Raw genomic sequence first — 26,789 nt, forward strand, 5'->3', positions numbered from 1 at the left:
GGAATAAGGCGCGGATGCCATATTCCAGTAGACCTGTGCATATATAGTAGATATGTCCCCGGGAATGAGGTGCGGATGCCATATTGCTGTAGACATGTGCATATGTATTAGATATGTCCCCGGGAATAAGGCGCGGATGCCATATTCCAGTAGACCTGTGCATATATAGTAGATATGTCCCCGGGAATGAGGCGCGGATGCCATATTCCCTAAGACCTGTGCATATGTACTAGATATGTCCCCAGGAATAAGGCAAAGATTCCATATTCCCATTGAACTGTGCATATGTAGTAGATATGTCCCCGGGAATAAGGTGCGGATGCCATATTCCCGTAGACCTGTGCATTCGCAGTAAAGGGTATCCGCATGACCGGTTGACTATTGGTCAATATGCATTAGTTCGACATGGGCCAAGGTTGATACGGTCGACACAGGAAAAGGTTGACATGAGTTTTTTACTTTTTTTTTTCATTTTAAACTTTTTCATACTTGTATATTTGTATATATACACTAAAGAGACAGGCTCTTGGTTTATTTTGAATGCACAATACAAATCATATGAGGATAATACATAGGCATCTTGATTTAACCCACCTCTGTCAACATGGATAGGTCAATGAAGAACATGACCGTACAGCAAATGGCCACAGCCACCTCTCGCTGGAAGCGGAAGTAATATCGGGCTGGCAGTAAGTCCAGGATGGCGGTGATGAATCCTTCCACTCCCACAAACTGTAATAAGATACAAAGCTACTTTCAGTTTCAGTATTGGACAAGTTGCATTATACAGAATGTGCTCTGCACTAGACCCAGTGGTGCACCCAGGGGGGGTTTCCGAGCACCCAGAAACCCCCCTCCACCTAAAAAGAAATTTTTTTATTTTTTTTTTGCTGCATGAGTATTATTACTGGCTGTCTAGCGTCCTCTGCAGCCTGCTGTCTTCCTGGTGGCACTTGTAAGTGCTTAATAAAAGTTTACTTTATTTTAATTATAGTACATATATATCCATGTGCAAACATATACACACATGTATATATATATACATACATACATACATATAAACACACACATAAATGATATATACATGTGTATAATATATACGTGTACTGTATGTATAGATATATATATATATATATATATATGTATGCATGTTTAATATGCTATGTATATATATATATATATATATATATATATAGGTGTATATATGTATGTATATATATATATATATATATATATATATATATACACATACACACACACACACACACACACACACACACACACACACACACACAGACATACTAGTTTTACGGACCCAGCATATGCTGGGTCCCCTCAGTCCCCACCCACGTGATTGGCTCCACCCAGTTCTGGAAACCCCCCCATGCAAATCCTGCGTTTGCCACTGAGACCCCAGTACACTTATAGTATATGTGAATTGTAATTATAGCTAATATTTTGGAGTTATTTTTCTAAAAATAGACAAATACAGCAGTTAGCGTGCTTTTCTACTTTATGTCTCAGTGATGTCACTAGCACCTAGTGAATTGATAGGCTGCATGCATCAACATAAAGTTTGGCTGAGCTCACAAAATGGCTGCCTCCACCATGTTAATCTCAGGCTCCATTTTATTTAGCCTCTATAATCTGCCTGCAGTTAAATTTGAGCATTTTGCAATCCATTCTATAGCTTTGTCCCTTTGACAGGTCTGGTCTCCAGACTCTCCACACAAGATTTAATCTACAGCTTTGTTGCTCTGTGAACCATGACAGTGTCAATGATAAATGTATTTTCCAATGTGAAACTGACCTGGCTGTCCAAGCCGAGGAGAAGCAGCATAAAGAAGAACAGAGCGGACCAGAGAGGCGCCACTGGCATCAGACTCACAGCCCGGGGATAAGCGATGAAAGCCAAGCCAGGCCCTGTACACAGAAACATGTTTATTGTATGGACAGCCTTTAGTGATTGTGCTACGCATTTCGCTGTATTTCTTTCATGCTTGTAGACAAACGGAACAGAGAAGCATGACAGGGGTCCCAGTTTGAAATCACAAGGTAGATGGGTCATGGCATGTTAACATAGCTGGAAGAAATCCAATAGTAGAGATGCAGGAATTGACCGTGCATTGTTTTTTGAGCCGGCTAGTCAATTAATCGATTTGGGGGGGGGGGGGAAACAACACTTAACGTCAAGAGAATTTTGACCATATTTGAGCTGTTTTGAACATCTTTGTGCTTAAATTAATAAATTTTAGCTGCTTTTAATAGTGAATGGCGACACCCGAACGATCAATAATGGAGACTGTAGTATTCCAAGCTCCGTTGAAAATAATGTTAAAAAACTTCTTCCGTTATGGTACAATCTTAATTATCTGGGGTGGGATGTACTATCAGTAAAATGCGGTCAAATCTGAGAAAACTACCATAAACCAGGAAATCCTCACAACACAAAGGATAGCTCTTATATTGCCAATTATTCATTCATTCAGCGTTATCCCATCCCCAGTTTTTAAGAATAAAAACATAAAAAATCCAATAATTTCAAAAAGAATGCGAACCTCAAACGCTATTGGCTAACATGAGCTACAAATTTTGGACCACAAAATCGAATTGCGGTCAACAGGTGATTGTAACTCGCTCAAGGAACTACTCATTGCCATGGAACTGGTGAAATTAGACCAAATTATGAACCGGTTCATAATGTTTAAGCAACTATATTCAAGGGTAGTTGCACAGGGATCCGGTCTAAAGATCGACAGTGTCTAGGTCGACAATGTTTAGGTCGACCACTATAGGTCGACAGTCACTAGGTCGACATGGATGGAAGGTCGACAGGGTTTCTAGGTCGACATGTGCTAGGTCGACAGGTCTAAAGGTCGACATGAGTTTTTCACATTTTTTTTTTGGGGGGGGGGGATTTTTTCATACTTAACGATCCATGTGGACTACGATTGGAACGGTAAAGTGTGCCGAGCGAAGCGGTAGCGGAGCGAAGGCACCATGCCCGAAGCATGGCGAGCGAAGCGAGCCATGCGAGGGGACGCAGTGCACTAATTTGGGATCCCGGTCACTCTACAAAGAAAACGACACAAAAAATAAATAAAAAATCCTCATGTCGACCTTTAGACCTGTCGACCTAGCACATGTCGACCTAGAAACCCTGTCGACCTTCCATCCATGTCGACATAGTGACTGTCGACCTATAGTGGTCGACCTAAACATTGTCGACCAAGATACTGTCGATAAAACGAACCACACCCGTTGCACACTGATACTATAACAAGATACGTTATGCGCAAGTTGCAAGAAAATACTCACCCGATTCAGCCACTTTTGAAATATCCACACCCTGCTCATTTGCCATAAATCCAAGAATGGAGAAGACCACAAAGCCAGCGAAGAAACTGGTCCCACTGTTAACTAATGCAAGGATAAAGGCATCTCTAGGAATAAACAGAGGGGTGGGTTAGCAACTCATTCCGTATACAAACTAAAATAAACATTTATACAAGGGGCGCACGCAAATATAATATATATTTTTAGAATTGTTAGAATTACCAGCAAGTCTTCTGCAGTGAGGCATTTTTACATTAATTCCCTTCATTTTCGCTTCCCCTAATGCTGGTCACCTGAGCTAGCTCCCATGGTGTGCCCCTGATGCTGGTCACCTGAGATAGCTCCCTTGGTGTGCCTCGTTGCAAGCTCACCCCTGTAGTTAGTTTTATAACCACCTCTTGAATCATAATCCCTTTGTTGTAGTTTAATGTTGACTAGAGGAAAAAAATATTTTTATACGTATTTCTCGAAGTGTGCTGAAAGCGGATGAGAATAGGGCAGAGCTGGGAGACGTCTTCCTCCAGGACCTATTTATAACCTACGAAAGTGAAATCTGCCTCAGAAATACAGATTATAAAGGTTCCATGGCCTGTGGTGCAACTGGTCAGGAGCTGGGCTAGGAATCGCTTCCATAAATTGAGGAGGGAACTGAGAGTTCTGCAGGAGCCATGCTCTTGGTCCATGAACGCTGCCGTCCGGCCTATCATCTAAATTACACACAACAGCTGGGGTGTCATACTGCCCCAGTTCGCAGGTCTAAGATTACAGCAGCTGCTCCGGCCCAGCCATCAATCACTATATAACGTTTCTGTCAGAAACAAAGTGCCCTTTTGTTGGTCGTCCTGTGGTGATTTAACATTTTCTGACTCAATAGTAAAACTGCACAATACCTAGAATTATATGGTATAATGTTCATAAATGGTTGACTGCAGCCTCCCTGGACCATTCTATCTGCCTAATATATCATACCGCTGATCACAAAAATAGTCTTTTTATTGTCAGTTGCCTCTCTAAACCGTTTTCCAAATGTCCCTCAGTTCATCGTACTATGGGGGTGATTCACCGCTGTCAATCACCTTGTAACAAGGAGAAGGGTCGCGCACGCTCACTGCGGTAGGTGCACGTGCGCAGACTCTCTGAATGCAGGGCTGCGTACCGACGCGTGGCTGCGTTCGGGTCTGAATAAGGCCCTATATGTATGGTCAGCTTTTGACCTTTGTACGCTGCATAGATAAAGCTCCAGCAATAAGCCATATTGGTCATAATCTAACCTACACGCTCTGATGAATATAAATATCGTGACATCTGGCTATTATCAAGATAGAGGTTATTATGCTTTTATAATATGTATTTTATGTATCTATGCCCTTTGGAGGAAATATACGTGTGTTTATACAAATAAAGTTACACAGTTCTACCAAAACTGTTCGCCCATTTTGAGTTTCCTAAAGGAGGCAGCCATTTTGTGGGACGAACCACTTCATGTTTTTCTGATATTATGTGTTCCTGGGGAACTGATAGACTTCTCGTGAATATAGTTCAGCCCACACACCGGCCATGCCCTCAGTGCTTTGCTGATGGGTACATAATGTTTGTTAACGTTGCGAGCAGAAAAATATAAGCAATCATATCTGTGGAGCCACGCTTTTTTTGGGTTTAAAAAAAGTGGGGCTCAAAGCCTTTGGCTTAATGTCTCTGTGGGTAAATCGGAACCTAAAATGTATGAAAGTTTATCACAAATGCCTTGGGTTTGGCAGAAAACTGGACAACAAGTTTACCCCGAGAGAGTCTGTGTTTCTCACAAGCTGCTCTCAGTACTGTATGTGCCGAAACGTCTGCCCACACAACTGCACGAGGGATGGAGTGCATGCAGTTACTGGGCAAGACAACTTCTTCTTGGGTTTAATAACATCTCAGGTCTACTGAGGTAAACTGATGCTTGCTTGTCTCTCGTCACGCATGTTACAGAAATAGATGAGAACATTATGCTTTCCTAGCAGATATTTGTACCAGAATTAGCATAAGAACCATCGTAAAAATTGACTATAATACCGCTGGTGTGTTCAAAATAAATGTCCAACCTTTTACAGAATTACATTTGAGATATATATATATATATATAAACTGGAACTACACATAGGGGGGTAATTCAGACCTGATCGTAGCACCAAATTTGTTAGCAGTTGGGCAAAGCCATGGGGCTAATTCAGATCCGATCGCTGCTCTGCAATTTCGCACAGCCGGGGGATCAGGTCTGAACTGCGCATGCACCGCAGTGCGAATGTGCATGCCAGAGATGCGATCGGCATCTCAGCCCAGCGATCGCCTCTGCCTGATTGACAGGCAGAGGCATTCGCCGGGCGGGAGAGGGCGGGACGGCGGTTTTGGGTCGGAGGCGTTAGGCTGCCGTTTTGGGGGCACGGTCCAGGCAACGCAGGGGTGCCCAGACCGTGCGGCGTGTGGGCCGTGGCGGCTGCATGATGTCACACACAGCTGCTGCGACCCGGGATGCGGCGAAAAGTCACCTACCAGCGCAGCAATGCTGTGCAGGTAGGGACTTCCTCACCGGGTGCGCTAGCATCGCCGCCGTGCGATGCTATCGCACCAGTGCAGTGGGGGGAGGGCCAGACATGCGGGGCGGACTAGTCCTGTGCTGGGAGTCCCCCCACATGTCAGGGTGGCTGATCGTAGCTGTGCAAAATTTTGCACGTCTACAATCAGGTCTGAATTAGGCTCCATGTGCACTGCAGGTGGGGTAGATGTAACATGTGCAGAGAGAGTTAGATTTGGGTGGGTTATATTGTTTCTGTGCTGGGTAATTACTGAATTATTTTTACACTGCAATTTAGATTTCAGTTTGAACACACCCCACCCAAATCTAACTCTCTCTGCACATGTTATATCTGCCCCACCTGCACTGCACACGGTTTTGCCCAACTGCTAACAAATTTGCTGCTACGATCAGGTCTAAATTACCCCCATACAGCGCTCCAAGACCTAGCAATGTATACAAACCTCTCAACTTTTTCATGTGAATATTCGGGGGCCCGCAAAAGGGGTGGAGCCTCATCAGAAAGGAGGCGGGACCTCACAGCTCTCCCTGCGCTGTGTATAGATGCTGGCATCTATTCATCTGCTGCTCTGCTATACAGAGCAGCGCTGATAGTGCCCCCCCCCCCCTCCCAATCCCACGTACCCTGGGACAGTAGGACAGGCCCAGAAAAAGTTATTATAACAGCACGGATGGTGTAATGGTTAGCATTACCACCTCACAGTACAAAGGTCATTGGTCATGGGCCCGTGCTTGCGTGGGTTTCCTCCGGGTGATCCGGTTTCCTCTCACAATCCAAAAATATACTGGTAGGTTAATTGGGGTGTGGTTCGTTGGGTCGACAGTAACTAGGTCGATAGTCATTAGGTCGACCACAAGTGGTCGACGGTGACTAGGTCGACACCTAAAATAGGACGTCAAAGTCAATCAGCCGACATGGAAAAGGTTGACATGTGAAAAGGTCGACATGAGTTTAAAAAAAAATTGGTGTTGTTTTCTTCGTAAAGTTACCGGGAACCCCAGTTAGTGCACCGTGTCCCCTCGCATGGCGAGCAAGCTTCAGACAAGGTGCCTCGCTCTGCTACCGCTGCGCTCGGCACAGGTTACTATTCCCAATCGTAGTCCACGTGGATCGTAAAGTATGAAAAAGTAAAAAAACCTACATTTTTATTGAAAAACTCATGTCGACATTTCATGTGTCAACATTTGCACGTCGACTTAGTGAACATGTCGATCTAATGACCATGTCGACATAATGCATGTTGATGACCAATAGTGGTCGACCTAGTGAGTGTCAGCCTAAGTGATGTCGACCTAAAGACCGGATATCGGTTAATTGGCTCCCAACCAAAAAATGATCCCTAGTGTGGGTGTGTGTGTGCGTGTACATGTGGTAAGGAATATAGGGGAAGATGTACTAAGCAGTGAAAAGAGCGGAGAAGTGAGCCAGTGGAGAAGTTGCCCATGGCAACCAATCAGCATTGAAGTAAAATGTTATAATTTGCATACTATAAAATTCAAATAATACAGAGCAGCCGATTGGCTGCCATGGGCAACTTCTCCACAATGGCCGAATGTTCTCTGTGAAGCGCTGAGGAATATCATATGTTAAGTGAACGTTTGGTATTCCTCAGTAGTACTATATTCTCTTACTTGTAGCAGTCATTATTAAAGCGATTATAGCTGCCCAGCGCTGTCAGGGCTCCGAGTCCTATGGCATAAGAGAAGAAGATTTGTGTCCCGGCATCAATCCACACCTAGCGAGAGTAGGAGAAGCGACATAAGAAGTGCACAGAAGGTCATTCTCCAGACATGGATGTTACATGTATAAACCATTTCCCGCTCATTTATCCTTTCCTCAGAATACCTCCTCAGAAGTGCATTATGTTCTGCTTTGTTATTGAACTTCCTCTGTAAAAAGGGCCATGGATTTACATATGTTCCTGTTCAGTGAGCCAGCTCATTACTATAGGGTGAACAATTAAATGGAACGCATTTTGTTTAAACTCGTTTCTCAGCAGAGTTAATGACATGACTTAAGGAGCATCCATTAACTATTAACACTGTGCATAAGAATAAAATGTGCACTATAAAGGGTTGGTATACAGAGGCAGAAGCTAAAGTACCACCTGCAGGTGTGCAGAGAGGGAGGTGGTGGTACGGGAACAGAATGGGCCAAGACCCTTCTGGGAGTCCCAGGTCAGCCAATAAGATACAGGAACGCCCTCCCGACACGGCCCGCTTCCTGGCAGAGCATACATTCGTAACAGTATAGAACATGCTTAGCGAAGGGTGCCCCAGGCTGCCACAACTGGCCCCGCCCTGCCACAGCTCCAGCTGGGGGCCTGCCTGATGTCTTGGCAGCCCAGACCACCTGAGGAGTTATGGTCAAGACTTTTTTAAGGGTTGGGTCAAAAGATCCGGAGAATAATGGCAGATATGCTAATAATAAGGAATAGAGCAACAGGTTTTACCTGGGCAGTCCAAAGCTTGGACCAGTCGGGCTTAAGGTAGTATATGATGCCTTCAGTAGCACCCGGCAACATGACACCACGAACAAGAAGAATCAGCAGGACAACGTAGGGGAACGTGGCTGTGAAGTAGACAATCTAGAACAGAACAAAAAGTCTCTTTAGTGTTAGTGGAGTTTTTGTTTTTGACATTTTTGTTTAGCTGTATAATATAGGTGAACAACAAGTTTTACAGTGACAAGTATAATGTGGCCGTACATTTGTTGTATAAATAGCATAAATAGAAAAACGCATTGAAACTAAACCTGTAAGACCTTGCCTCTCTAATAAGCTTACCCTTTACATCTCAGAGAGTTACCGATTACCTGGACAACATATAAACATTAAAAGCCATACATTTATTTTAGCAACGCGGCATCCTTCAAGCACAGCAGATAATCCTCATTACTTAACTAATAGGCGCTTCGAAAAGCAGAAGACTACAAATATTTTTTTTTTTTTTAAATAGGGGGGGGGTTTCAACCAGGCAATTCCAGTCCATAAAATATATCTTCCGAGATATCTGAAGGGACTTACATACAGTACAAGGAGCAGATGACCAGCTGCGGCATCAACATCTAACTATTACAGACACAGCCTCATTTTTGAAGCACACTGGACGTACACCCCAACACGCAAAAAGGACAATCACTTATTATAAGGACGCTCAGTAATACCGTTTTCTCTAACGTCCTAGTGGATGCTGGGGACTCCGTAAGGACCATGGGGAAAAGACGGGCTCCGCAGGAGACAGGGCACTTTAAGAAAGAATTTGGATACCGGTGTGCTCTGGCTCCTCCCTCTATGTCCCTCCTCCAGACCTCAGTTTTGAATCTATGCCCGGACGAGCTGGGTGCAACTTAGTGAGCTCTCCTGAGCTTGCTAAAAAGAAAGTATTTTGTTCGTTTTTTTTATTTTCAGAGAGATCTGCTGGCAACAGACTCTCTGCTACGTGGGACTGAGGGGAGAGAAGCAGCCCTACTCACTGAAGATAGGTCCTGCTTCTTAGGCTACTGGACACCATTAGCTCCAGAGGGATCGTACACAGGATCTCACTCTCGTCGTCCGATCCCAGAGCCGCGCCGCCGTCCCCCTCGCAGAGCCGGAAGACAGAAGCCGGTGACAGAAGCAAGAAGACTTCGAAATCGGCGGCAGAAGACTCCAGTCTTCATATGAGGTAGCGCACAGCACTGCAGCTGTGCGCCATTGCTCCCACACTAAACCCACATACTCCGGTCACTGTAGGGTGCAGGGCGCAGGGGGGGGCGCCCTGGGCAGCAATTAGACCTCTTGGCAAAAGTGGGCATATATACAGTTGGGCACTGTATATATGCATGGGCCCCCGCCATATTTTTACACAGAAACGCGGGACAGAAGCCCACCGCTGAGGGGGCGGGGCTTCTTCCTCAGCACTCACCAGCGCCATGTTTTTTCTCCACAGCACCGCTGAGAGGAAGCTCCCCAGTCTCTCCCCTGCAGTTACACAATAGAAGAGGGTAAAAAGAGAGGGGGGGGGGGGCACATAATTAGGCGCAAAAATCAATATAAACAGCAGCTACTGGGTTAACATTAAGTTACTGTGTTATTCCTGGGTTTACAGTGCTGGGGTGTGTGCTGGCATACTCTCTCTCTGTCTCTCCAAAGGGCCTTATGGGGGAATTGTCTTCAGATGAGCATTCCCTGAGTGTGTGGTGTGTCGGTACGTGTGTGTCGACATGTCTGAGGTAAAAGGCTCCCCTAAGGAGGAGATGGAGCAAAATATGTGTGTGAGAGGGTGTCTCCGTCGACAACGCCGACACCTGTTTGGATATGTGTAATTAAGTGCTAAGGTAAATTTATTGCACAAAAGATTAGAGAACAGACAGGAAATCTACCCATGTCTGTCCCTATGTCGCAGAGACCTTTAGAGTCTCTCAATGCTCACTATCCAAAATAATAGACACCGATGTCGGCACGGAGTTTGACTCCAGTGTCGACTACGATAATGCAAAGTTACAGCCAAAATGGCAGAAAAGTATTCAATATATGATTATTGTAATAAAAGATGATTTGCATATCACTGATGACTCATCTGTCCCTGACACAAGGGTACACATGTTTAAGGGGAAGAAAGCTGAGGTAAATTTCCCTCCTCTCATGATGAAAAAGAGCGGGAATCTCCAGACAAGAGACTGCAGTTTCCCACAAAGAATTCTCAGGCAGTATCCTTTCCCCACTAGGGCCAGGATATGATGGGAATCTTCCCCTAGGGTGTCACGTTTGTCCAAAAGGTAGCCCTGATGTAACAGCTATTCTCAGGGATCCTGCAGATAGCGTGCACATTCTGGTACACTACTCAGACCGGCGATTGTGCCGGCATGGGTTTATTATAGCGCTGTGGCAGCGTGGACAGGTACCTTATCAGCAGAGATTGAGACCCTAGTATGCATATAGATATATAAATATATGTATATATAGAGATATATATATATTAAAGATGCTGTCTTAAGAGATATGTATATATATATAAAACATGCCCAAAGAGACATGAGTATACTGGGTCCTGGAGTCAAAGCTATGTCGATTTCTGCTTGACGTGTCCTGTAGAATATGCAATGGACAGATGATGCCGACTTAAGAGGCATATGGAAGGCTGAGGATTGTGTGGAGAAGGGTTCTCGGACCTGGTCTCCACAGCTATAGCTGGTAATTCTGATATGTTGCCTTATATTCCTGCACAGCCTAGGAAAGCATGACATTATCAAATGCAGCCTTTCGAATAAAGAAACAAGAAAGTCCGAGGTGCGTCCTTTCTTGCCAGAGGCGGGGGCAGAGGAAAGAAGCTGCACAACACAGCTAGTTCCCAGGAACAGAAGTCCTCCCCGGCCTCTACAAAAATCCACCGCATGTCGCTGGGGCTCCACAGGCGGAGCTAGACCCGGTGGGGGCACGCCTTCGTAAGTTCAGCCACAAGTGGGTTCACTCCCTGTTAGGTCCCTGGGCAATAGATATTGTGTCTCAGGGATACAAGCTGGACTTTGAGAAGATGCCCCATCACCGACGGCCCTGCCGGCTTCCCCCCACGAGAGGGAAACAGTGTTAACTGCAATTCACAAATTGTATCTTCAACAGGTGGTGGTCAAGGTTCCCCTCCTTCAACAAGGAGGGGGTTATTAATTTGACCATGTTGTAGTCCCGAAACCAGACGGTTCGGTCAGACCCATATTGAATTTAAAATCCCTGAACATATACCTGAAAAGGTTCAAGTTCAAGATGGAATCGCTAAGAGTGGTCATTGCAAGCCTGAAAGGGGGAGATTTTATGGTGAATCTGGACATAAAGGATGCATACCTTCATGTCCCCATTTATCCACCTCATCAGAATTGCGGTACGGGATTGTCATTACCAATTTCAAACGTTGCCGTTTGGTCTCTCCACGGCCCCGAGAATATTCACCAAGGTAATGGCGGAAATGATGGTGCTCCTGCGGAAGCAAGGTGTCACTATTATCCCGTACTTGGGCGATCTCATCATAAAAGCGAGATCAAGAGAGCAGTTGCTGAACAGCGTATCACTTTCTCTGGAAGTGTAACGGCAACACGGCTGGATTCTATATATTCCAAAGTCGCAGTTGGTTCCTACAGCTCATCTGCCTCTCCTAGGCATGATCCTAGGCACAGACCAGAAAAGGGTTTATCTCCCAATAGAGAGAGCTCAGGAGCTCATGACACTGGTCAGGAATCTATTAAAACCAAAACAGGTGTCAGTGCATCACTGCACTCGAGTCCTGGGAAGGAGGGTGGCATCATACAAGGCCATTCCCTTCGGCAGGTTCCATGCGAGGACCTTCCAATGGGACTTACTGGACAAGTGGTCCGGATCACATCTTTAGATGCATTGGTCAATCACCCTATCCCCCAGGGCCAGGGTGTCTCTCCTATGGTGGCTGCAGAGTGCTCACCTTCTCGAAGGTCGCAGATTCGGCATTCAGGACTGGGTCCTGGTGACCACAGATGCAAGCCTCCGAGGGTGGGGGGCAGTCACACAGGGAAGAAATTTCCAAGGGCTGTGTTCAAGGCAGGAGACTTGCCTTCACATCAATATCCTGGAACTAAGGGCCATATACAACACCTTAAGTCAAGCGGAGACCCTGCTTCGCGACCTACCGGTTCTGATTCAGTCAGACAATATCACCGCAGTGGCTCATGTAAACCGCCAAGGCGGCACAAGGAGCAGGGTGGCGATGGTAGAAGCCACCAGAATTCTTCGCTGGGCGGAGAATCACGTAAGCGCACTGGCAGCAGTGTTCATTCCGGGAGTGGACAACTGGGAAGCAAACTTCCTCAGCAGGCACGACCTCCACCCGGGAGAGTGGGGACTTCATCAAGAAGTCTTCATGCAGATTGCAAGTCGGTGGGAACTGCCACAGGTGGACAGGATGGCATCCCGCCTCAACAAAAAGCTGCAGAGATATTGCGCCAGGTCAAGAGACCCTCAGGCGATAGCTGTGGACGCACTGGTGACACCGTGGGTGTTCCCGTCGGTCTATGTATTTCCTCCTCTTCCTCTCATACCCAAGGTGCTGGGAATCATAAGGAAAAGAGGAGTGAGAACAATACTCTTTGTTCCGGATTGGCCAAGAAGGACTTGGTATCCAGATCTACAAGAAATGCTCACAGAGGACCCGTGGCCTCTGCCTCTAAGACAGGACTTGTGCAACAGGGGCCCTGTCTGTTCCAAGACTTACCGCGGCTGCGTTTGACGGCATGGCGGTTGAACGCCGGATCCTAGCAGAAAAAGGCATTCCGGATGAGGTCATTCCTACGCTGATAGAGGCTAGGAAGGATGTGACGGCTCAACATTATCACCGTATATGGCGAAAATATGTTGCTTGGTGTGATGCCAGGAATGCCCCTACGGAGGAATTCCAGCTGGGCCGTTTCCTTCACTTCCTATAGTCGGGAGTGACTTTGGGCCTGAAATTGGGTTCCATTAAGGTCCAGATTTCGGTCCTATCCATTTTCTTGCAAAAAGAACTGGCTTCTCTTCCTGAAGTTCAGACGTTGTAAAGGGAGTGCTGCATATTCAGCCCCCTTTTGTGCCTCCAGTGGCACCTTGGGATCTTAACGTGGTGTTGAGTTTCCTGAAGTCACACTGGTTTGAGCCACTCAAAAACGTGGAGTTAAAATTTCTCACGTGGAAGGTGGTCATGCTATTGACCTTGGCTTCAGCTAGGCGTGTGTCAGAATTAGCGGCTTTGTCACATAAAAGCCCCTATCTGGTTTTCCATATGGACAGGGCAGAATTGCGGACCCGTCCACAATTTCTGCCAAAAGTGGTGTCATCTTTTCATATGAACCAACCTATTGTGGTGCCTGTGGCTACTCGTGACTTGGAGGATTCCGAGTTGCTGGATGTGGTCAGGGCTTTGAAGGTTTAGGTAGCCAGAACGGCTAGAGTCAGGAAAACTGAGTCGCTGTTTATCCTGTAGGCATCCAACAAGCTGGGTGCTCCTGCTTCAAAGCAAACTATTGCTCGCTGGATCTGTAACACGATTCAGCAGGCTCATTCTGCGGCTGGATTGCCGCTTCCAAAATCAGTAAAAGCCCACTCCACAAGGACGGTGGGCTCTTCTTGGGCAACTGCCCGAGGGGTCTCGGCATTACAGCTTTGCCGAGCAGCTACTTGGTCAGGTTCAAACACTTTGGCAAAGTTTTACAAGTTTGATACACTGGCTGAGGAGGACCTTGTGTTTGCTCATTCGGTGCTGCAGAGTCATCCGCACTCTCCCGCCCGTTTGGGAGCTTTGGTATAATCCCCATGGTCCTTACGGAGTCCCCAGCATCCACTAGGACGTTAGAGAAAATAAGATTTTACTTACCGGTAAATCTATTTCTCGTAGTCCGTAGTGGATGCTGGGCGCCCGTCCCAAGTGCGGACTTCTTCTGCAATACTTGTATATAGTTATTGCTTAAATAAGGGTTATGTTGTGGTTGCATCAGGGTTGATCTGATGCTCCGTTGTTGTTCATACTGTTAACTGGGTAAGTTTATCACAAGTTATACGGTGTGATTGGTGTGACTGGTATGAGTCTTGCCCTGGATTCCAAAATCCTTTCCTTGTACTGTCAGCTCTTCCGGGCACAGTTTCTCTAACGGAGGTCTGGAGGAGGGACATAGAGGGAGGAGCCAGAGCACACCAGTATCCAAATTCTTTCTTAAAGTGCCCTGTCTCCTGCGGAGCCCGTCTATTCCCCATGGTCCTTACGGAGTCCCCAGCATCCACTACGGACTACGAGAAATAGATTTACCGGTAAGTAAAATCTTTTTTTTACACCAAAATCGCGAGACGCAGCCGGGAGCCTGACACGAGTGCTACCCGCATTAGCCCCCTTTCCCACCGCGGTCTCCCAGCGCCGCCCGTACATTCACTGTAAACGGGAAGCCGCTCCCGTTTACACAGCACAGTTGGCCGGGTTGAACATGTATTCAACCAGTGCAAACTACCCGAGTTGGAATACCGGGTCACTCGACCCGGATTATTCCAACTCTGTCCTTTTACACCGCACAGCAACACGGGTTATGCGGGGTATTATTCTAAAGTTATGTCATGACGCTGGAGACAGTCTAGGTGCACACATGATAATCTCTCTGTCACAATGAATCAGGGAAAGCAATCTCATTGAGAGAAAGGTCATCTCTCCGAGTTGAATGGAGCCTGTTTATTACATGGTCAGTCTGCCAAGAAGAGGAATTAGGTGTCCAATCTCATTCAGCCGGCTAAAGGCTACTTATTGAATAATATAATACTGTGATGACGTAAGGAGACAAACACAATGACTTAATCCTAGGGGTCTATTTATTAAAATAAATACATCAATATTAGTCGTCAAATATGTTAATTATTTTTTATTTACAATTTAAACCTATTTTTAACTCTCTCTCTCTCTATATATATATATTCCCAAAGGTCCCGCACTCACATCAACTTGATGAAATAACCACAGGGTGCACCCAACGGGCCCACAATCGAGGTCCACTAGTGGAAACATATATATATATATATATATATATATATATTCTAAACAACTAAGTGGAACTGATAGGTCAAGTTGAAATTTTCATTCCTCTGTGCCGAGGTCAAGCTAGATTAATCCTGTACATTGGTAAATTAACACATCCGAGAGGGGGCAGCCTGGTCGGCGAACAGGAGGCATGTCTGGTGGCACAGGGGCGTGTCAGTGAGTGTGGTGCATGAAAATGTGCCATTGAGGCTCCGCCCCCGCTATGCAGTGCCGAGGAAACTGGCACTGGATAGCGGGGGACGGAGCTACGATGACGCCATTCAGCGCAAATCGCGTCATTGGGCCCCCCTCAGACCGCCCACTGGTGCTCCGTTGTGGGTGGCTGATGGAGAAGCTCCCGGTTTTCGGGAGCTTCCCGGCCATTCCGGGAGGGTAAGCAAGTATGGTTTGAACACATCCCACCCAAATCTAACTCTCTTTGCACATGTTATATCTGCCCCACCTGCACTGCACATGGTTTTGCCCATTAGAGAAAAATTCTGCTGTTGCGATCAGGTCTGAGTTAGGCCCTAAGTCCTACAGCAGGTGCAGTTTCTCCGTTCCACCACAGCCTCTGTGGAAGCGGCGGTGTGCCTGTGAAAGCAGCTGCTTGCACCCACATTCCCCCAATCCCGCGACACCCCCATAACACGCCCATGAAACAGACTGTTTTTTTGTTCACTTAAGGCTTCCTCCCAGACCCTAGGTCGGTGTTAAGCGGACATCCTACTGCAACTCTGTTAAAAAGGAGAGTCTCCCCTCCCCACTCCGTTACAGACAGCTGGTGCTCCCCCCATATCTATAGAGCAGTGTACTGATGGCATCTCATACATGTGACAAGTTGCACACACAGGCATTTAGGTCACTGTCACTGTGTTCCCCTCCCCCTGTGTATAAGTAACCAATCAGCACCGCGCACTGTGCACATGTCCGTCACTTGCGTCTGCTGGGTTTGGAGAACCAGCTCCATGCTGCAGAGTAACAGACCCCGGAGGACATACTTAGCAATACATAAACACTTTGGGCAGGATATATTAAGATACATCGCAGACCAACGCAGCGATGTTGATCGCATATGTACTAACATACGCGGTCAATATCGCAATGCGGTGACGGAGGCCCCCCGCGATACCTGTGAGGTGGTCTGCGGGGGGTCTCCGTCATCTCCCTCGGCTCTCCAGACTCCTCCAACACTAGGAAGCAGCAGCAGGCTGCCCCCGGAGCCTCCTCCTCCCCCCTGCAGCCGGAAGGACCTCCGGCTGCGTTGCTAGGGGGAGGAGGAGATTACCTTTCCGGGTCCAGTGCTGCCTGGAGGAAGGTATGCCAAGGGGAGGGGGGGAGGCGTCTGTGGCGGGAGGTGGCGGGATGCGGCGGTTGGCGATAAGAAGCCCATAGGCTTCTATAGGGTATCACCATCCAGAGATGGCGATACCCTAGACCACAGGTTCTCAAACTCGGTCCTCAGGACCCCACACAGAGCATGTTTTGCAGGTCTCCTCACAGAATTATAAGTGAAATAATTAGCGCCACCTGTGGATATTTTTCAATGCGTCAGTGAGTAATTAATACACCTGTGCACCTGCTGGGTTACCTGCAAAACATGCACTGTGTGGGGTCCTGAGGACTGAGTTTGAGAACCACTGCCCTAGACGGTAAAAACCCGGCGGTAGGGTCGTAGTACATTTGAAAATGCAGTAAAAACCCCGTTTTCGGGGGTTTTACAGCATTTTTCCTTTAGTACATCCCGCCCTTTGAGATATATAAATGGTAAATAGCAGCTTTATGTGCACTTTAAACTTCTTTGTTAGGAGACAGCAATTGTATAACAGAATAATTATTATGATAAATCTTCTTTCTCATTAGAGGACACTTTGGGTGATAATCAGCCTTGAAGCCAATCTCACTTCAGGATTATTTATTAGTGCTTAGTAATTTGATTGTAGTAATTAATGGGCGCTCAAAAAAAGTGCTGCACGTTTATACAGGACAGAGTCATTACTGTTTGTTATTACACTCAAAACCTTGCATCAATTTAATATTTTATAGGCAAAAAACGGGATGTACAGTAGCCGGCATCCTGTGGCTGGGCATGCCGACAGTTGAGATGCCGACGCCGGAATCCCGATGCTGGTGAGAAGACCGGCGCCGGAGTCCTGGCGCCAGAATCTAGACTGTCAGCATCCCGACCGTAAGGGTGTTAGGTTTAGGCACTAGGGGGTGGGTTAGGATTAGGCTGCTTTAGGGTTAGGCACGAAGAAGGGAGGGCTAGGGTTAGGCACTAAGGGTGGACGGTTAGGGTTAGGCACTAAGGGTGGACGGTTAGGGTTAGGCACGAAGAAGGGAGGGCTAGGGTTAGGCACTAAGGGTGGACGGTTAGGGTTAGGCACTAAGGGTGGACGGTTAGGGTTAGGCACGAAGAAGGGAGGGCTAGGGTTAGGCACTAAGGGTGGACGGTTAGGGTTAGGCACTAAGGGTGGACGGTTAGGGTTAGGCACTAAGGGTGGACAGTTAGGGTCAGGGGTGGCTCTAGACGTGGGGCTGCATCTCAGTTCAAAATTCAAATAGGGGAGGCACACCAACTACTGCCAGTGAATAGTTTTGAAATGGCAGTTGGTGACAGTTGGTTCGGCGACCCTATTTGAAATTTGAACTGACCTTTAGCCCCACCTCTTTAGACGCCACTGGTTAGGGTTAGGCTGCAGGGTGGGGGGACGGTTAGGGCAAGGCTACAGGTAGGGAGGGTTAGGGAAGTAGGGAAAGAGGGTTAGTATAATTACCCACCCTGTGTCAGGATCCTGACTATTGGTATGCCGCTGTTGGTCTTCTGACCACCGGAATTGGTAAGTGCTGGGATCCCATACCCAACACAAAAAAACTCTACTGTGCTAGATCAGTGTGTTTGGCAATGGAAAGACCAGCACCAGGAGATGACAACATTTATCATAAACTACATAACACCCATGGTATTATATGATCTGGAAGTTGGTGTAAACCATTGACGGACTGGGACGTCGATTCGGCCCTGGCATCTGTGAATGCGCGCGTCACACGGGGGGGGGGGGGGGGCTGGCGCGTCACGGGGGTGCCCCGCACAACGTATGAGGGCGTGCCGCGAGTCATGGGGCGTGGACTCGCGGCACGCCCCCGTTACCATGGCAATGGTTGCTGGGGGCGTGGACTCGCAGCACGCCCCCATTTCCATGGAGACCTTGGAACCAGAGAGCCAGCTCTCTGAGTGACCGATTCGGCCCAGCTGCCCATCGGCCCTTCTGGCATGTGCTAGAAGTGACAGATGGCCAGTCCGGCCATGGCGTAAACCCATGTACTTTCTAGTACTCTGATTAACTACAGACTGGCTCTCGCCGTGCCTATTTCCATGCAACCTCATGACAATAATAACAATTACAATGCGACACTGTCATACTGCAGGCCACAGGTCACTTCTTAACGTACGGCCTGATTCAGGTTTGTAAGTAAAGCAAAAAAAAAAGAAACTTTGTGTCTGGAACAGGCCGTGCTGCCATGCAAGGGGAGCAGATACATGTATATTTTTTCTGTGTAGGCTAAATACGGCTGCTTTTGCATGTAGCCCACAAATGTTAGACAGCTTTATTTATATAATGCAATTTACATTTACATTTGAACACACCCCACCCAAATCTATAGCTGGCAACACACTGAGGGGGTCATTCAGACACGGCCGCTAATGCGGCTTGCAGCGCAGCAGTCGCATCTCCGATGTATGCGACCGCAATCTGATTGACAGTGGCGGTCGTTGCGGTGTTGCAGGGGCGGGAGCGGGACCGTATTCGGGGCCGCTGCATGACGTCACACATGACATGCTGTATTCTAATGACACTGCAGCAGGGCCGATGGGGGATGTTGCTAGCGACTTGCAGGAGCTTCGCATATCCATCATGGATACACACTAGACGATGTACCCAATGCGTCGCTCCGATCCGCCGGATAAGTTGACCTATCATCTAGTGCTGGGCTGACCAATCTGTGGCTCGACAATTGTTGTGAAACTACAAGTCCCAAGTTGCTGTTAGGGAATGCTAAAACTGTGGCAGGGCATGCTGGGATGAGTAGATTCACAAGAGCCGGAGAGCCACAGGTTGGCCAGACCTGGTCTAGTGTGTTCCCAGCTTACCTCTCTCTGCACATGTTACAACTGCCCTACTCTGGTTTTGCCCAGTTGCTTGCTTTGTTGCTTTATTTACAAACATGAATCAGGCCAGAAAAACTAGAAATATGTCTGGTCACACTCATATGGATAAACCCATCATGCCGAAATCTGTACTATGAGGAATAGGTTATATGAGGGCCGCAGATTTATCTGCTGAATAATGAATGTAAGGAGCGAGAAAATACGCCTTCTTCATCGACTCAAAGGCGGCGGCCTTTGCCAACTCCTACTCTACCTCATCGGTCACATTTCTTGCGAGCATTGTCACATTGTCCGGCAATTTCTCAATCAGCAGCCTTTCACACACTCCCCCATCTTCTTAGTCAGAACAGGAGCCCCCGGGAGTGTGACTGGCTCTACACAGACTGCTCGCATACAGTAGGCTTTGAGAACAATGCTGGAGATTTGTCAAATGGTGATAAAGTCCAGTGCATTCGATCAGCCATTCCTGCACATTCATACACCCAAGCTTTCCTCAGCAATAGCTAGAAGTACGTTCACTATAAGGGGTCTCTGCTGATCCCACACAAATGTGTTGGGAGAGTTCCTGGAAAGACAGTTTACTCAGACACAAGCTGCTTTATATATCATGAGTTGCATTTACGCTTAAGGGTCTAGTTATGAAGTCCTGAAAAGCCCTTTTCACCAGACACGAGTGGCCCAGATTTATCAAGCCTTGTAGAGTTATAAATTACACGGTGATAGCACATGAAAGCATGTGCCTGTTACTCCGGCAGATGTGATTGGCCCTGGTGATTCAGCGCTGGATCCGCTGGGTAGCAGGCATATGTGGCGGAGGGACACGGCGGAGATTGCAGGCATTCGTGGTGGCGGGACCCGGTGGAGGTAGTGTGGATGGCGGCAGGCCTGGATCTGGGAAGATTCAGTGATTGCTACCCATTCTGCAGAGTTCGACAGAGGGTACCCATTTCAGAAATCGCCCCACAGAGTAATTTTTTTAATTCGAGGTTGGCCACTGCGAGACAATCACTGAGTCATCGCCCCGCCCCCTCGGCTTGCTTATGTAAGCCAGTGCGAGGCAGAGACTAGGCAGTTGGTTGGCGGGGAGGGAGCAGGGAAGAGCTCCATTAGATAGAAGATGCCGGAAACCCTGGGGAGGCGGCGGCTATGGAAAAGAGCCCCCCCCCCCCCAAGTGAAGATGCAGGAAAAAGGTGTGGTGTTTTAATTTTAATATTTAATGTCCAGGGATGCTTGCACTTGTGGTTCTCCAAGTGCCGGCATGCTTGGGCAGGCTTGCTGGGACCTGTAGGCCAGCTGTAAATAACAATATTGTCCTACCATGAACCCCGCACCCACCGCCACCAGGGGTGTGGGGCATAGCACTGGGTTATCAGCCCAGTGCTGGTTGCTGATCGGGAGGGGGGGACCCCACTTTCCAAGGAATTCCAGCCCTGGGCTGACCAGTTTGGTGGTGGTCAATGTGATGGCAGGGGGGACCCACACTGAGTGTCCCTTCTGCTGTGGCATTACACCCTTTTCTGGTTGATCCTGGTGCTGGGTATCATTAAATAGGGGGGGGGGCTATGCCTTTACAAAAAAAAAAAAAAAAAAAGAAGGAATAAATATATATATATATATATATATATATATATATATATATATATGTATGTATAATATATATATATATATATATATATATATATATATATATTTATTCTGTAATCAAATAAAAAAGAAGGAGCGCTCCATAGTGCAAATCTGTTTAAAATTGTAATTTATGATATGCACTATGGAGTGCTCCTTATTTTTGATTTGATTACAGAATAAATTACCAATTGTGAATATTGGTGTTAAAGGGAGCTGCCGATTTCAAGAATCAGAGTGCAAAAGGGAACATATTGGAATCCTTTGGTTATTGTGGATGGTCTCCTTTCGAAACAGCTGAAGCTGGGACTTGTTGTTCTACAAAAAGGACTTGCAAGGTGGACTGGTATTTGCGCAAAAACTGTCTTCTTGATATATATATATATATATATATATATATATATATATATAGAGAGAGAGAGAGAGAGAGAGAGAGAGAGAGAGAGAGAGAGAGAGAGAGAGAGAGAGAGAGAGAGAGAGAGAGAGAGAGAGAGGAGTTGTTAAATAGCCAGTGCCTCCCCAGCCAGTAGCGGATCTTGCCACGGGCAAGCAGGACTTTTGCCAGGGGCGCCGCCTGAGGGCGCCATCTGAGGGCGCCGCACCATGGCAAGATCCGCTACTGCTGAGCCCCCCGCTGCCCGCCGTGTCCCGCTGTGTCCCGCTGTGAAGGGAGCTAGACGCGTAGCGTCTAGTTTCCCTTCGTGGAGAGGACCTTTGCTGGGCGGTGCGCGATGACATCATCGCGCACCGCTCAGCATTTCAGCGGCGCTACTACTGTACAGGGGGCGTAACTGACCACGCCCCCTGTATGAAGCCACGCCCCTATGTCCTGCCCGGGGCGCAAAAAGGGCTCGAACCGGCCCTGTCCCCAGCCATTGAACTCACCGCATGTTACTGGCTGTAGGGTGATCTGTGGTGCAAGTGAAAGAATAGGGTCACTGTGAAGTTACTGCACATAAGCAGCACTAACTAAGGGGGTCATTCCGAGTTGATAGCACGTAGCAACTTTTTGCTGCTCGTGCGATCAACTAGACGCCGCCTATGGGGGAGTGTATCTTAGCGTAGCAGGGCTACGATCGCTCGTGCAGCCCTGCTATGCTAAAAACGTGTTGTGTAAAACAAGACTAGCCCTGCAGTTACTTACCCTGTGCGATGGATCCAGCAATGAAGATCCCGGAATTGACGTCAGACATCCGCCCTCCAAACGCCTGGACACGCCTGCGTTCGCTGCTCTACTCCCAGAAAACGGTCAGTTGACACCCCGGAATGCCTTCTGCCTGTCACTCTTCTTGCGATCGCGGCAGCGATCGCTTTCGCCATTAACTCCGTCGTTGCGGCAACGACGCACGTGCGCATTGCGGCCGGCGCACATGCACAGAACCAACCCGTTCGCACCGCTGTGACAAACAGCAGCGTCCGAACGGGTCGGAATGACCCCCTAAATGCCTGGGGGGTCATTCCGAGTTGTTCGCTCGTTAAAAATCTTCGCATCGCAGCGATTTTCCGCTTAATGCGCATGCGCAATGTCCGCACTGCGACTGCGCCAAGTAAATTTGCTATGCACTTAGGAATTTTACTCACGGCATATTCATCGTTCTGGCGATCGTAATGTGATTGACAGGAAATGGGTGTTACTGGGCGGAAACAGGCCGTTTTATGGGCGTGTGGGAAAAAACGCTACCGTTTCCGGAAAAAACGCAGGAGTGGCCAGAGAAACGGGGGAGTGTCTGGGCGAACGCTGGGTGTGTTTGTGACGTCAAACCAGGAACGACAAGCAGTGAAATGATCGCAGATGCCGAGTAAGTCTGGAGCTACTCAGAAACTGCTACGAGGTGTGTAATCGCAATATTGCGAATACATCGTTCGCAATTTTAAGATGCTAAGATTCACTCCCAGTAGGCGGCGGCTTAGCATGAGCAAATCTGCTAAAATCCACTTGCGAGCGAACAACTCGGAATGACCCCCAGGGTTCTGTTTTGCTATCTTGGGCTTGTCTTATATTGTCTATTACAAGATTACGATCCAGCGCAGGACGCAGCGGTAAACAGATCATAGCACACTGTTTCTCTGCTACAGAAACCTCGGTCAGACTCAGCTACTCCTTAACCCCATGGCAAAATCTTTGGATTAAGTTTCCGACTAAAGCCGGAATCTTATCCCAGCCAGCTGCTGCTTATGTTCTTGGTCCAAGGTTCTGCTCTTGCCTCCACGAAGGTTGACTCTGTAGAAAGGAGACGCTTGACTGGCAGAGACTGACAATGACAATTCAAGGGCAAATCGCATTCCCCTTCCTTACAGTCTCATTCATTCCTCATCATTGTTTGACTGTTGCTGAGCAATAGGAGAGGTGCTGCGTACGGCTCCTCATTAAAGGGAAAGTGTCCGTTCTGTATTTTACTGTTGTCTAAAACACTGAGCTATGTGACTAACTGGGAAAATATGAAGAACGGGAAGCGGAGTCAAAAAGCAGAACAGTGTTAGTCACTGGAATAAAATATACTAATCTTTAAGAGTTTAGAATTTTTTTATTTTTTTGTGTGACTAATTCTTGAGAATTCAACCTGGAATGCTGTGGAGTTTTATCAGAGGAGGGGTCCGTGTGCAATCTCCTTTGTGGCCCCCCACCCTAGGAGGAATCACTCCAGAACATTTGATGAAGATTTCGACGTTATGCCTGAATTTACTGCGCATGCATAAAATCTCTGGGAAAATTCCATGGACAAAAAATGACGTTTTGGTGCCAAAAGACAAAGTTTTGGAATCCGATTTGGCGGGAATATCTGAGCCAAATTCGAACCGCACATCTCTACTTTGAACCAATTTAAACTTCTCAAGTCAATTTCGAACCCACTTTCGTACATTGCACCATGCTTGTTAATAAAGCTTGTTGCCATGGCAACCACTGTCGGTTCAAAGCCGTTATTACAATAAATCAGCTTGTTATTTTATCCTGAATGTAGATTTCCTCTTTTCCCCTTGCCTTTTGGCAATTTAATTCCACACACCTACATACCAGCGATAATTAGACTATAATCCGATATTTATCCCAAGTCCTCTGGAGTCTGTAAATCAGGGAGTGGAATTTTCCGTTCAGGGTGATTTACAGAGTCTAATCCACAAACTAGAAGGAAGTAGCGATCAAAGTCCTTGGTAACTCCCTATGTGCTGGAATGACCATAATTAATTACTTTGAGGTATTACCTGCCATGCCATACAATGCACCTGTTACGGACAGTGACGTATTATAAAATGCATACAATAAAATACAGGCCCTCAGAACAGAACCTTAGAGATGCAGTGGGGCGCTTGTGTGAGGTAATTTTTTCTGCAGGCTTATCGTTCCTCCTTGGTCTGAGAGGAAAGTGGAATTTACGTTTATCAGTCACTGGTTAATTCCTTTGCCCTGTACAGTGTATGTTTGTGTGAGGCGCCTGGCACTTGTCGCTGCCCAGTGTGGTGCAGTGCCAGTAACACTGATTGACACTATAGCTGCATTGCCCGCAAGTCACCCAGTTGTTAAACTGCCACTCAGTCATGCCAATATTGCTTCTCATGGAATAAACAAGATTAAAATAGCGCTCACTGTGTAAACATATGAATACGTAAACAACAGTGAAGTATAGTATGTGCGCACATTTGGGCATCATGGAACGGGCCGCAAAGCTGCAGAAACCACCGTAAAAACATAAATATCTGGTATTTTTCCATCTTTAGTTCAACACAAATAAAGAGCCAGTCTTTCATTCTGTTCTCAGTCAGAAGCGTGATGCACAGACTCGTCTCTGTCCAGTAAAATGCCTCAATTACAGTCTTGTTTGGCTCTGTCGAACACAAACACGTCAGGCTTGCCCACCCTGGGCTGCGCGCTGTAGGTGGAAAGTTACAGGCCGAGAAGAATCACTGCCGTGACCATACAATTCTGGGGTTACTAGAGAGCAGATTTAGGGGGATACGTATCAAAGCTTTGAGAGAGAGAGAGAGAGAGAGAGAGAGAGAGAGAGAGAGAGAGAGAGAAAGTGGGGAGAGATAAAGGACCGGCCAATCAGCTCATAGTTGTCATGTTACAGGCTGTGTTTGAAAAATTACAGCCGTGAGCTGATTGGTTGGTACTTTATCTCTCTCAAGTTTCTCTCTCACTGAGGTTTGATACATCTCCCCCTCAGAGTGTACCCATCGCCTACTGATAGCAGAAACGGGCATTCTGTGGGCCAAACCAACATTAATAATTAAACAGCCTATCAATTCACTATGAACATGTGACCTGGCTGAGGCATGATGAGACACAGATCATGCCTCGGTGACATCACCTGTCTACAATAATATGGCTTCTCTCATTGTGTGACAGGATGAGTAAACGTGTACGCCAAAGTTATGCAAAAGTCAAAAGCAGTGTGTGGACAACTTTGCTTCCTGCATAATCTAACCCAAATATTAAAGCAACTTTAAATGGTACAGCAAATTCACCAAGGCACAGACATGCATACAGCTTTTGTTCTTTGTATTAGACGGCAGCCCTCATATACACAATGACATAGACTGAGAGCGCGAGGGGATAAGTATGACTCACAGTAATATGGAGGAAACAAAGAATATGAGCATGACTTAAATCATAAATATCACCTGGGCCTTTCCTGTCCTAAAGCATTTTGTCATTCTGCCACTGCAGGGGCGTTATATGAGAGGAGAGGGCCCATGTGCAGGCTCCGTGCGGGGCCCCTGCTATCTGGCAGCACAGTAGACTCTGGCTTTGTGCGCAGGTCTCCGGAAACATGGTGCCTGTTCCCGGGGACATCTCTATTTTGCATGCGCAAATCACCGAAAAAATTGCCACTTTCCCAGTGATTTCCGCCTGCAGCGTTGTTCGCTGAGGGACTCCGGAGGGGTAAGTATCATTTTATGGGTGCAGGATGTGTAGTGTGGGCCCCCTTGGACCGAGGGGCTTGTGCGCACCGCACACTTTGCACCAATTATAGATACGCAAATGTGTCATATCCCATAATATTATCATTATTTATTTTTTAATTAGTGAATGGAGTCTGGCTAATCCTAAAATTGTCCAACTAACATTTGTGACTCCTACATCAATGTTGGCTTCTGGTTAGATAATAAGGGGGAGGTGCATCAAACCTTGGAGAGAGATAAATTACCAACCAATTGGCTCCTAGATGTCATTTTTTCAAACACAGCCAGTTAGGAGCTGGTTGGTTGATTGGTATTTTATCTCTCTCCATGTTATCTCTCACCAAGGCTTGATTAATCTCCCCCTAAGCAAGGTCTTCCTTAGTCCTGACCAGTGTTCTGTAACAGTTATTGGTATCCAGGCATGCAAAGCCACATACATATACATGTAATAAAAAAGTATGTTATCTGCTTGCGGCCTACTCTGGAGATTATATCCTCCTTTGTAGGTGCAACAGAAGTGTTACCCTAGGGATTACCATCGGTGGGTTAATCATTGACGGTTGCCATCAATTGTACCATTGGTGGATAACCTTGATAGTATAAAACCATCCACAGGTAAACCATCAATAGTTTTAACCATTGATGGTCATCCC

General features: G+C 47.0%; 1 protein-coding gene across 1 annotated transcript in view; it reads right to left on the reverse strand.

Annotated features, from left to right (window-relative positions):
- Nucleotides 1-26,789, reverse strand: part of SLC6A8 (solute carrier family 6 member 8) — a 95,352-nt gene that overhangs the window by 18,051 nt on the left and 50,512 nt on the right. Inside the window, exons 5-9 of the mRNA XM_063936309.1 lie at nucleotides 8,362-8,496; nucleotides 7,541-7,644; nucleotides 3,319-3,443; nucleotides 1,811-1,923; nucleotides 595-732 (exon numbers count right to left, since the gene is read on the reverse strand). Coding sequence (XP_063792379.1) covers nucleotides 595-732; nucleotides 1,811-1,923; nucleotides 3,319-3,443; nucleotides 7,541-7,644; nucleotides 8,362-8,496 — 615 coding nt within the window. The remainder of the gene's footprint in view (nucleotides 1-594; nucleotides 733-1,810; nucleotides 1,924-3,318; nucleotides 3,444-7,540; nucleotides 7,645-8,361; nucleotides 8,497-26,789) is intronic.

The sequence above is a fragment of the Pseudophryne corroboree genome, chromosome 8, assembly GCF_028390025.1.
Source record: "Pseudophryne corroboree isolate aPseCor3 chromosome 8, aPseCor3.hap2, whole genome shotgun sequence".
Taxonomy (NCBI): Eukaryota; Metazoa; Chordata; class Amphibia; order Anura; family Myobatrachidae; genus Pseudophryne; species Pseudophryne corroboree.